Below are 13,298 nucleotides of genomic sequence, written 5' to 3'. Positions count from 1 at the left end.
ATAAAAGTTAATTGTTACCAGTTTCCAACATTTTTCAAAATATCTACAATTTACTAACCATCTACTCATCCTCAAGTGGTTCCAAACCTTTTTGAGTTTCTTTTTTTTCTCTGTTGAACACAGAATAAGATACTTTGAAGAATTCTGGAAACTGTAATCATCTGTAATATGGAAAAAACACTATAAAAGTTAATTGTTACCAGTTTCCAACATTTTTCAAAATATCTACAATTTACTATCTACTCATCCTCAAGTGGATCCAAACCTTCATAAGTTTATTTCTTTTCTGTTGAACACAAAATAAGATATTTTCAAGAATGCTGGAAACTGGTAACCATCCATAATAGGGGAACAAAATACTATAGAAGTCAATGGTTACCAGTTTTCAACATTTTTCAAAATATCTACTTTTGTGTTTAACATGAAAAAAGCGGTTTGGAAGAAGTAAATGCTGAGTAAATGATTAAAATTTTTGTTTTTAGGTGAACTATCTCTTTAAGTTAAGCACTAAAGAAAATCTTTGTGATTTAAGACATTAACTACCAGCATTGAGTCTATATAGACTATATATAGGCAAAACTATATTAATATCCATGAATCCTGATGACACACTGATGTCTTAAGCAAACAATTAGTTTGAGCAAAATCCAGAACATTATTGACTGAAAAGTCTGAATATGTTGCTTCTTAAGACCGCAGTGTATTATCAGGAACCACAGTTTATTTAATTTTTATTTATTCGACTCTCAGAATTATGCAAGGTTTTATTTAGCAATTATCCTTAATGTTTTTCTGTAAAAATAAAGTCACAGCATATACAAATATTTTTGGTGAACTATCCATTTAAAACCACTTAACCAACCAAGCAACAAAAGGCATAACGCATCTGGCTGTATATTATATGTGTATATACACACACTCTTATGAAATCTGGAAGTTTGTATACTAATATAAAGATATATATATATATATATGCTCCACTGTTTATGTAAACTATAGTACAAGTATCTGATATTCATGGATTACAAATGATTGTAAACCGTTTTTCAGGATATACGTGAAGCCGACATCAGCAAGTATGTAACATCAAGATCATTTTGATCCCATCAGTCACCAAATCTCTCGAATTATCAGGCGGATGCCGATGGATTCGAACATTTACAATTGTCAATGCTACAAACAAAATGCGTGTCAGTCGCCGAGAGAAAGTCCATCACATGGAGGTCTAATGCCTATATAGTGTGTGATATTACAAAGGATAGAAGTGTGATCGGAGAGAAAAGAGTTGTACTTTTGTTTTCCAGTCAGTAGTGAAAGTAGAAAATGCATTAAAAGGAAATGAAGTCCAAAAAAATCCGCTCGTCACTGAAAACGTAACAGTTGATTGACCGGACATTCTCTGATAAACAAGACTGGCTTTATATGTAGGGTCATTTAGTCTCAGACTTCCTCAACATCAGCAGGATTGATTGATATGTCCCAGAAATTACAAAAAAAAAAATTGATGTTCTCCTTATTTCTGAAACGGAGAATGCCATGCCTTGGCTGCCGCTTGGACAAAACGCCCTGAGTCGTGCCAGGAAAACTCATGAAAACATCACCATCGAGCTCATGAATAGGTTTGTAAACGTTTCTGACATGCCCAATAAAACCAAGAGCGATTCTTTCTGTGATTTAGTTTTTTTTTGTACTCCCTGTAGTGAAGCGCTGGCGGGTAAGATGGTTTTTGGACATTGTTATGTTAAGCCCAGTTGAGGTTGAATCCTTTGGAGAGCATCACCGCCTCCAGGTCTTTATCTTCTTCCTTCTCCCTGAGTCTCTGTTCCTCCAGCAGGGCCACCAGAGAGTCTCGCTGCTCCACCACCTCCAACATCTCATTCAGAATCTGCTTCTCCTCTGCCAGCTCCTCCTCCGTCTTCAGATGATCTGCAGACAGGAATGATTTTTGCTTCTTTTAAAAGACAAAACTGTCATAACGTCATGAAATAGTCGATGAAATAATCGTAGTTTTTTATGTTGGATTATTTGTAAAAAAAAAAAAAAAAGAGAAAAAAAAAGTGTGCTTTGCTATAGCCGCTATGTACACTACCTGACAAAAGTCTAATGCAAGTTTTAGGTACAACAAATAACAACTTGACTTCTACATAGTTGATCATTTTGTATCAGAAGTGGCTTATATGAAAGGCAAAGGCCTCTAGATTACGCTTATTTTACCAAAATAAAAATATGATCGTGCCTTGAATTTTAATGATTTAATTAGGACAGTAAGGTCTGACTTTGCTTAGACAAAAGTCTTGTCACTAAACAGAAATAATGTACAGTATAGAATATAAAGTCATGGTGCAGTGGAAAAAGAATTAATATTGTGTATAAATCCCATGAGCTTGGAGGACTGCATCCACACATCTTTGCAATGACTCAAAAATGTATTAATAAAGTGATCTGGAATGGCAAAGAAAGCGTTCTTGCAGGACTCCCAGAGTTCATCAAGATTCTTTAGATTCATCTTCAATGCCTCCTACATCTTTCCACAGACATGCTCAATACTGTTCATTTCTGGTGACTGGGCTGGCCAATCCCTGACCTTCAATTCTAAAGTTAAATTCTAAGTTAACTGATGTTTCTGAATAGGTCTTTGTGTCATTACAATGTTTGGACTATTTAATTTTGACAATTACTTTCATAAAGTGCATTTATAAGTAGGTAAAAGGCAAAAAAAGAGGTTTTCACAACAACAAAAGAGTAATCCAGTTTTTTTTTTGTACTATAAAATGTTGTTATATATTTTCTTAATAACTGACTTATTTTAATTCTTTGTCACTATCATTTAAACCACTTTGTACTATCGTAATTTTCAGGAAATCTATCGAGCAATAAATTGACTTTGGTTTCGTTTTAATTAAAGATGTTTACTAAATTCGTCTTTCTTTGTTTCTTTCACTTTCATATCTCGTAATATAACTTAAAACAGTCCAATAACGTCAGAGCAAACCATCACAAACAAAAACGTTGGGAAGAAGTCAGCGAATGTACACAACTAAACATATCAACATATGTTAACTGTACATATATTTGAGCACTATTAATAAATTAATAAATCAAATTATGGCTCTACACACTAGGTTTGAACTGTTTTTCAAATCAAAAGGTTTTCAATCCATTAAAACATTCAGTAAATTTTGCATGATTACTTTACAACATACTTTACAAATTACAAAGTACAGTTCAGAATAAGTATCTATATTGTCAGGGTTTCTGCAGGTTTTACCAAGTCAAATTTAAGACTTTAAGGCATTTTTAAGACCATTATGAATGAAATTTCAGAATTTCAGCGGGCAAAATGCTAAGGATTTTTTTGTAATGGCCAGGGGATTTTTCTTACGTGCCCCTATAAAATATAAATTAGTTATTTCTTAGCAACATACTTTAAATAATGTGTTGAAACAAGCAAACCCTAGTTATATAGATATAAATTTGTTATTACCAAACCTTTTCTTTAATAAAAGACAAGTTTTCAAAACTATAAGAAACTAAAATGTATGCACAACTACATGAAGAACTTTTAAACTACCCTTAAATGTTATTGGACGCAAGGAAGACAATTAAACCATATTGGTAAAGTATTTTAGACCTACAACAGCAGATTTCAGTAAATTTACGACTTATTATTATTATTATTATTATTATTTATTTCATATTTTCTATATTTGTGTGGCATTTCTATCTCACAAAAGTTATTTAACATATTAATGTAAACTCTTCACTTGCATTTAATATGCTTTCAATGTATATAAAATGGCTTCTGCACATTTCATTTGATGCAGACACCAGATCAGGGCATCTTTGAACCATGTGCATATATTACATTACGAGAGTAAATACCATCTATTGCCATGCGTTCCCGTAGTTCCTGTTGTAGTCGACTCTGTCTGTCCTCCAACTCTAGCTCACGAGCACTGCAGAAAGAAAAGAAGACACATAAATGAACCAACTATACAGTTTCATGAGGAATTTGGCAAAATCTTTGATGCAAAATCAAAGACATTGTATTCTTTGAAGGCCTGTGTGGACATCACAAACCCATCTGTCATTAAAGCATTAAAATTTCTGGTTTATTCGTGACACATCCTCACCGATACTATGGGGTTTGCATGAGCAGATGCGTCTTTAAGCCAAGTACTCGGAGATAAACAACGAACACAAAGGTTAAAAGCTTCTTTTATTTGGTTTTCCAGATGATGCATTTATTAAACCTCAGCACAGGCATTCAGATTCTGATCTGTAAGGATGTTCATATTGTCAACTATATTGAAAATTTCATTCATTTTAAACTAGCTTTACATTTAAAATCAATCATTTTAAACACAGCAAGTGAATGTATAGACTTAAAAAATATAAATAAAGTTATAAATGTGCATTTCTGACATGACCAGCGATGGGAATAACAGAGCTATAAATAAACGGCGATACTTTTTACAGTAACAAGTAATTAAATTAATTACATTTACATTTAGTCATTTAGCAGACGCTTTTATCCAAAGCGACTTACAAATGAGGACAAGGAAGCAATTTACACAACTATAAGAGCAGCTGTGAATAAGTGCTATAGGCAAGTTTCAGGTGTGTAAAGTCTAAGAAGCAAAGCATTAGTAATGTAATTTTTTTTTTTTTTTGAGAGAGAGTACAGTTAGTGGTATAGCCAGAGAGGCAGTTGCAGATTATCAAGGAAAGTGGAGACTAAATAGTTGAGTTGCCGTTCTGATGCAGTTAGGGAGTTCATTCCACCAACTACTGTTTCCCCTGATACAATGCTGTTACCATTACTGACAATTACTGTTACCATTACCATTTCTTTATCTTTGATGATGACAGTACATCATGTTTGACTAGATATTTTTGAAGAGACTACTATTCAGCTTAAGTGACATTTAAAGGCTTAATTTTTGGACTCTCACCTTATTGTGAGCATGTTCAAAATGTAAAAAAAAAAAAAAAAGCTGAAACAAATTTGAAGCTATTTGTTTATGAAATAAGTTATTAAAACTATTATGTTGAGAAATCTGTTGAAAAAATATTATTGGCGATAAATAGAAATTTGGGGGGAAATATACAGGGGGGCTTATAATTCTGACTCAAAAAGAAAGTCAGAATTATTAGCCCACCTTTTAATTTTTTTTCTTTCGTAAATATTTCCCAACTGATGTTTCACAGAGCAAGGAAATGTTTACAGTATGTCTGACAATATTCTTTCTTCTAAAGAAAGTCTTATTTGTTTTATTTTGACTAGAATAAAAGTAGTTTAATAAAAAGTAAGGTCAATTTTAAGGTCATTTTAAGGTTCATTTTAAGGTCAAAATGATTAGCCCCTTTAAGCTATTTATTTTTTTTCGATAGTCTACAGAACAAACTATTGTTATACAAAGACTTGCCTAATTACCCTAACCTACCTAGTTAACCTAATTAACCTAGTTAAGCCTTTAAATGTCACTTTAAGCTGTACTGAAGTGTCTTGAAAAATATCTAGTAAAACATTATTTACTGTCATCATGGCAAAGATAAAATAAATCAGTTATTAGAAATGAGTTATTAAAACTATTATGTTTAGAAATGTGTTAAATAAATCTTCTCTCCGTTAAACAGAAATTGGGAAAAAAAATAAACAGGGGGGTCTAATAATTCTGACTTCAACTGTATATATCCAATACTAAAGAGTTAATAACAAATGAGGAAATTTTTTAACTTGTAAGCCATTTTCTTGTTGAAACTGTGCATTTGTAATGTGTCTTTTTTTAATGAAACTACTTTTGTCTGAGTGGACAGGCATTTCGTGCTTATCTGTACAAATGCAGATGCACAGTCACTACAGAATTGCATCTTGTATGCTCACAATGTAAACAGGACAGAACAGAATCAGCTGAATGCATTGGGCCACCATGCTGCTGCATACTGTGAAAATGCCTGTTAGAGATCATCGGTTTTTCTTGTTTAGAAAGATGTACGATTTTCTTTTCTTTTTTAACAATGAATAAAAGTGCCCTAAATATTCAATAGAATGGCTAATTTCACTTTTGGAAGGAGACAATTAAATAACTAATTCATTCGGGCTGACAATTAATTAAATGGATTTAATTTATCCTAATTAACTAACCCGCCAAGAAGAGCCTTACAATATTAAACACTAGAGCTAATTTGTTCTGATTTGATCTAACAGACATTCTTAGGTTAATTAATTATTAATTGTAGTAATACTTTAATACTATTTCAAAAAGCTGCCTTTGTATATTTGTCAGAACTGCTTAATGCTTATTCTTACTTATTAAATGTTGTTCGATGATTCTTTATGCTCAAATGATATTTTATCTATAACATTTGTCTTTCAAGGTGTACAGTAGCTGACTTTTTCTTCAGTAGGACTTTACAGAAAATTTGAGATAAATCATGATTCTTTATGATTAACACAATACAAGTCAAGTGTAACTTCATTATAATGTATAATCAGGAAGCGTGAGCATCCATTTTTGGAATATGATTTTTTTTTTTCCATTGTGATAGTGATAATTACATCTGATTTAAATTACATGAATCACCAGAGAGCACAGTTTCATTAAAAATCTCCTGTAATGTTCTACTGCAGAAAAAATAGCAATCTGAGTGGACCCATGGTAGGGATACACGAGTCTGGCTAAAATGAGAATAACAATTTTTGTTGCTTAAAATCAAGATCATGATTTTCTCACAATTCTGTAGATGTAAAATAAAGGTTAATATGAGTAGCCTATTAATATTGTTGTTTCTCAAGTTACAGCAGAAGCCCATATTTCACTGCTGGGGAGAAATGAAAGCTGTAAACTTCTTTTCTCTCTCTCACTGTGGACATTTGACCTGCTGGCGTGACGTTTCCTCTCCTTTTGGCTGTTACAGCGATACAGGATCCAGACACGAGAAGGTCTGCAGAGCAGGTTTTCTCCACTACGTCTATCACGGATCAGCTTGTGATCGCCATGTCCCTTTATCAGTGTCACTCATCAGTGAACAGCACCAGAGTGTTAGAGCCAATCGCAGCCTTCTCTGTTGCACGCATGACCTATCATAGGCGTTTAAAGGGCCATGAAACTCCCCCCCTTTCACTTCAAGTCTACCTCAGAATTTTTTCAAAAATGCTTCATGATGGGCGTGGAGCGTTGCGACCACAGGGAGGAGTGGGCGTGGCCAGCAGAGCAGGGGAGAAAGAGGGGAGCAAACAACTGTTATCAGTTGGCTCACAAAATGAGACACAAACTGTGAGGAGACCCATGATTTTACAGTTTACAAAGTTAAAATGAAAAGAAATAAACAGCAATTCAATGCCCTGCTACACTTGTTATTTATAATTTCATATAAACATAACCACAATTGGTTATATCCTTATAAAGATAATCATGTTTATATAAACACTATAAATGAAGAGGACTTCTCTCCTCCTGAATCCCTGAGTCTGAATGCACACAGTGGATAGCAGTGCAGCAGGTCTCCTACCCTGTCTATTAAATATATAGGCGATGTGTCTACATGAGAACGAACTCAACTGATAAAAGTCCGCCATAAACACTTGCTGCAAACCAACAGCTTTGCTGTATCGGCTCTGACAGCATCGTGGGGAAAAACAGGCAACAAATCCTTTGGATCATGAAAATGGCTTCATGAATGGCTAAATACTGCGTGCCATATGCGGAGTCCGCGGACGTGGTCTCACCCAGTCATTTGGTCTCACAGCTTGGCAGGTCTGCCTTGCCTTCGGAAAGCACGTGCTCTCATGAATAATTAAGAAGCAGGGTTTTCTCATAAGATAAGAAAAATCAGCTATGAATATTAATGAGAAACCGACGCATCATCACTCCACTAGCAGATTCACGATACGTCAGCGATTTTGATCCTACCCCAAAAATTATTTCAAACTCAGAAGATGAAATTAGCTGACAAAAGCTCAAAATTATCCAGTTTTCCCCACAATTAAAGCTGACTGGTGCTAACGCTGTCTGAACTGATGCTCAACACACACAAATCTGTTAAAATATTTTTTTAAAAAGTGCTCAAGGGTTTCTTGAACCTTTAACAACTCCCTTGACAATTCTGTGCATGTACTTGAGTTTTGTTTGATACATTCAAAAAGAGTGAGCAGGTAAAATTAAAGGTACAGTTCATATATCTGACTGTTTGTATTAAAGGACAAGATTGTATAACAAATACATATAAAACATATTTATAAATTCAAAATTTTAATACAAGAATTATTGTGCTGCAAGTAAAATATCAACCTGTGGAAGGAAAACATGGTCAATACACCGTGATGCACCGAGATATCAAATTGAACTGAATCAATGGCATGATAATCGTAACCAAAGTGAACTGTGAGACCAGTTCACACCTCTAGCGATAACAGTAATTTTTTCAGATACATTAAGGAGCCCTAATTCCAACCATGAAAATGTATGGCAAAGTGAATAAAATTGATGGTCTACTCACAATATCATCAGCTCAGATTCGTATCGCACCAAGGCATTCTTCTCCTGGACCAGTTTAAACCATTCCTGCATCAGCTTCGGATCGTCCTTTTTACCCATTCCTGCAAGAAGCACATCGGTGAAGCATGAGGAAGTGCTTGACCAGTTGATGACACACAAACCTGACACGGACACCCACACAGCGAATGCGATGACAGCCAAGCCAGGATGTCTTTGTCAGGGCGAAAGTCGGGTGGGAATGAGGTCGAGACTGCCGGCTCACAGAGGATGGCGTGGAGATAACGACTTCTGATTGGACAGCATTTCGTGATCAATGCTGATCAGACTGGACTTCTGAGGCATTTGGTCTTTTTCAAGGCAGCGGATTTTGCTCAATATATTAATTATGAATGCTACCTAATAATACAAGTCAGTGCCACAGGTGTATATCAGACATCTAAAGTCATTTTACCTTAAAATTATGCAAGTAACCCACTTTTACACCACTTTAGCTCAATCATTTTGACATGTCACACAAAAACGTTCCAGTTTCAATACATGTTCAGAATTGATGGCAAAATGTTGATTACCACTAGAAAATTCTCTGATATTTCTCTGAAACATTTTTATTAATAATAATAATTGTATTTAGGTTGAATAATAAGGGTTTTTACACACTAACAGACACACACACATATGTTTCCCACTCCAATAAATATTGGTGCTTAATCATTAATCAATCTTTTTTTTTTTCAATTCATATTTTTGAGGAAACTGATTAATTGAACTGTTTTGTAACATATTTACACTCACTTTAGATTAATTACTGTCACTTTTGATCAATAATGCCTATTAAACATCTTATTTTTTACCATAATTTCTGATGGATCAAGTGACAAAGGCTGGATCAGTGGTTTCTGAAAATTCAGCTTTAAAAACAAATAAATTACATTTTAAAATACATTCTTACAGAAAACCGTTATTTTAAATGTCATTTCTATTTTGCAACATGACAGTTTTAGGATATTTTAGCTCTAAGTGCAGTCTTGGTCAGAAGATTATTTCAATGTTTTTTTATTATTGTTTTTTATCATTATTATTATTATTTTGATTATTATTTATTATAATGATTTGCCACTGCGGAGCTTGCAAACTACCTCAGTGACCTCAGCTTGGGGTGGATGAGATTCACCTCGTGTATCTTAGGTCTCTGGATGTTGTGGGGCTGTCTTGGCTGACATGTCTCTACAACATTGCATGGAGGTCGGGGACAGTACCTCTGGACTGGGCAACTGGGGTGGTGGTTCCCATTTTTAAGAAGGGGGACCGGAGGATGTGCTTCAACTATAGGGGGATCACACTCCTCAGCCTCCCGGGGAAAGTCTATGCCAGGGTACTGGAGAGGAGGATCCGGCCGATGGTTTAAACTAGGATCCAGGAGGAACAATGCGGTTTTCATCCAGGCCATGGTACACTGGACCAGCTCTATACCTTCACCAGGGTGCTCGAGGCTTCATGGGAGTATGCCCAACCAGTCCACATGTGTTTTGTGGACTTGGAGAAGGCATTCGACAATGTCCCTCATGGCATTCTGTGGAGGGTGCTCAGGGAGTATGGGGTCAGAGGCGCTCTGTTAAGGGCTGTCTCGTCACTGTTATTCGCAGACGATGTTGTTCTGTTGGCTTCATCGAACATGGACCTCCAGCATGCACTGGGGCGGTTCGAGAATCAGCATCTCCAAATCCGAGGCCATAGTGCTCCACCTGAAAAAGGTGGTTCGCCATCTCCAGGTTGGAGGAAAGTCCTGACCCCCAGGTGGAGTAGTTTAAGTATCTCCGGTTTTGTTCACGAGTGAGGGAAGGATGAAACGTGAGATTGACAGGTGGATTGGTGCAGCGGCAGCAGTAATGCGGTCGATGTACCGGCCCGTTGTGGTGAAGAAGGAGCTGAGCCGAAAGGCAAAGCTTTTGATTTACCGGTCAATCTACGTTCCTACTCTCTCCTATGGTTATGAGCCCCCCAAGAGGCTGGGGGAAGTGTTTGGGAAGAGGGAAGTCTGGGGTTCTCTCCTAAGGCTGTTGCTCCAACAACCCGGCCCCGGAAAACTGGCAGAATTAACGAATGAATGAATGATTATTATTAATTAGAAAAATAGAAATTATAAGTCAGGTATCTACAGTATATAATAATGGATATATTTTATGAGGAAATGGTATGAATGTTTTAGCCTTAAAGTAAAGTTTTACAAACTAATTTCGAGAGGAGCACATAATATGATTGATTGCGGCTAGTCTCTCTTCTGTAATCAGCAATAATCCAATCAGATTGATCCAAACCTACAATAAACCAATTTCACCCTACTACCTTATTTTCGTTTTGAAAGAATCCCCCCCCCCCCATCTCCTCCTTTTACCAGGGAAAGCTCCCGAGACCTACTTGATCTTGGACCCCCTTACATGCTAATTGACTAGGTGGGAGCACTGGGCTCAATTATCTCCCAGCTCAGAGTACTCTCCTGGAACAGCATGCCTAATAGCATCAAGCAATACTTAACTTTGAACTCTTGAAATAGTGTTAGTCTCATAGTATCACTATCCAGGGTTTCTACAGGTTTCATCAAGTCAAATGTAAGTCTTTTTAAGAACCATTAAAAATAAAATTTCAGACTTACACAAGGCTAAAACCTAATGATTTGTTCTAATGGCTTAGTTAAAAGATAAAAAAAAAATTAAAAACAAATGAAATTGTAATTAAGATAATTTAACCATATTGGCAAATAGAGTTAATAAAGAATCTTTTGTTAATACTTTTATTAAGATGAAATGTTAATGATTGGATGGGTGTTGGGTAACTTTACATGGACATAGGAACATTAAGAGCTGTTTAAAATGATTTAAGACCAACAACACAATATTACAGAGAATTGAAAACTTTTTAAGGGCAAAAATTTTGTTTTTGAAATTTAAGACATTTTAAGACTTAAGACCCAGCAGAAACACTGCTATCATTGCCTTCCCAAAACCACAATATTTGCATTTTACTAAAAAGATACAGACAAAATAATTTCCAGTGGTAATCACCATTACGCAGAAAAACTTGCTAAAACATCTTGCACTGGATCGGAAACATTCCTTTCAAACTCCTCTGGTTTACACTCATAAATAAATATCCTTTACCTGCACTGCGGTTAGACGTTCCTCTGTTTCACTGCATGAGGTTAAAAAAACCCTCAAGCCATATAACTGAAGTCCGTGATCAATGCAGAAAACTGGGAACATCTGTACATGTCAGTCTCAGCTCATGCTAGTACAGTCCCAGAGGTCTATGACAAAAAACCTGTCTCCAATCCCTACACACACATACATTAACACACAAGTGAAGCCAAGCACTGAAATGAGCCAAACCTGGATGTAGCATGACGTACTGACGGAGAAGCGGCTCTTGCGACACACAAGAAAAAAACCCCAAAACAAAACACAGAACACACACAAACCGAACGGCTGTGCTCGTGGCTGCTGTATTGCTTTTAACACACAGAGGCAAAGTAGAGGTCCTTGGACACACAAAAAACAGAGAGAGACGGGGGACAACAGAGGACAGGGATGCTAAACTTATCAAGTGGGACGCACTGTGACGGGCCTCCCCAACACTCAGCCCCATGCTTTCCCGAGAGGAACAGAGAAAGAAGAACCACAGTTAGTCAGAACAGTCAGAAGAACAGCCACGCTAAACACTGTGCTGTAAGAGCACTGTTATATACAGGTATAGTTACACACAGACACCGCATTACAAACCCACAGGAACAACACACTTTGCTGGACATTTGAAGTGGTTTGAGCTACTGGATTGAAAGTCAACATGAAATACCATTTGCAAATGATTTAGGTTTATACTGTCATATTTTAGAATAGTTATAGAATAATTATAGTATGTGAATATATATTAAATATACTATAAATATTTTTTTATTTTATTATTATTATTATTTTTATTTGTATAATATACATGCTTACGTACATACACACATATATATCATTAATTTTATTTAACCTGTCATTTTTATACCTTATCTTTTAAAGTTATCTTATGTATACTGTAAACTGAAGAACATCTCCAATGTATTTTTAACGGTAGACTTCGGTCAACCACCGCTTACAGTTTTTACTATAAATTTGACGGTTATTGCTACTGTAAACTTGATAACATTTCCATTGTATTTTTAATGGTAAATTTCTGGCAACCACAACTTACAGTTTAACCGTACATTTTTCGATTATAGCTACCGTAAACTTGATAACCTTTTTACTGTATTTTTATGGCAAATTTCTGGCAACAACAGCTTACGGTTTTTTACCGCAATTTTACAGTTATTGCTACCGTAAACTTGATAACATTTCTACTGTATTTTTTATGGCAAATTTCAAGCAACCACAGCATACAGTTTTTTTATCGTAAATTTTATGGTTATTGCTAATGTAAACTTGATAACATTGCTACTGTATTTTTAATGATACATTTCTGGCAACCACAGCTTACAGTTTAACCGTAAATCTTTTCGATTATTGCTACCGTAAACTTGATAAAATTTCTACTGTATTTTTTATGGTAAATTTCTGACAACCAAAGCTTACAGTTTAACTGTAAATCTTTTGATTATCGCCAACATAAAATTGATAACATTTCTACTGTATTGTTATGGTAAATTTCTGGCAACCACAACTGCCAGTTTTTTTTTTTACTGTAAATATCACGGGATTTTTTTTACAGTGTTTTAATTAGAAAGTATCAAATATAATTACAGCAATAACATGCAATTAT

At 35.4% G+C, this 13,298-nt stretch overlaps 1 protein-coding gene across 3 annotated transcripts in view; it reads right to left on the bottom strand.

Annotated features, from left to right (window-relative positions):
• Nucleotides 1-243: 243 nt before the first annotated feature.
• Nucleotides 244-13,298, bottom strand: part of mical3a (microtubule associated monooxygenase, calponin and LIM domain containing 3a) — a 143,379-nt gene continuing 130,324 nt past the window's right edge. For all 3 annotated transcript variants that reach the window (XM_056478611.1, XM_056478612.1, XM_056478610.1), the window contains 3 exons: nucleotides 8,503-8,602; nucleotides 3,883-3,956; nucleotides 244-1,926 (listed from right to left, as the gene is read on the bottom strand). In XM_056478611.1, the coding sequence (XP_056334586.1) occupies nucleotides 1,742-1,926; nucleotides 3,883-3,956; nucleotides 8,503-8,602 (359 nt within the window). In that variant the 3' untranslated portion in view covers nucleotides 244-1,741. The remainder of the gene's footprint in view (nucleotides 1,927-3,882; nucleotides 3,957-8,502; nucleotides 8,603-13,298) is intronic.

The sequence above is a fragment of the Danio aesculapii genome, chromosome 18 (genome assembly GCF_903798145.1).
Source record: "Danio aesculapii chromosome 18, fDanAes4.1, whole genome shotgun sequence".
Lineage (NCBI taxonomy): Eukaryota > Metazoa > Chordata > Actinopteri > Cypriniformes > Danionidae > Danio > Danio aesculapii.
The sequence above is the reverse complement of the archived record's forward strand: the minus strand, read 5'-3'. Positions and strand labels throughout refer to the sequence as shown.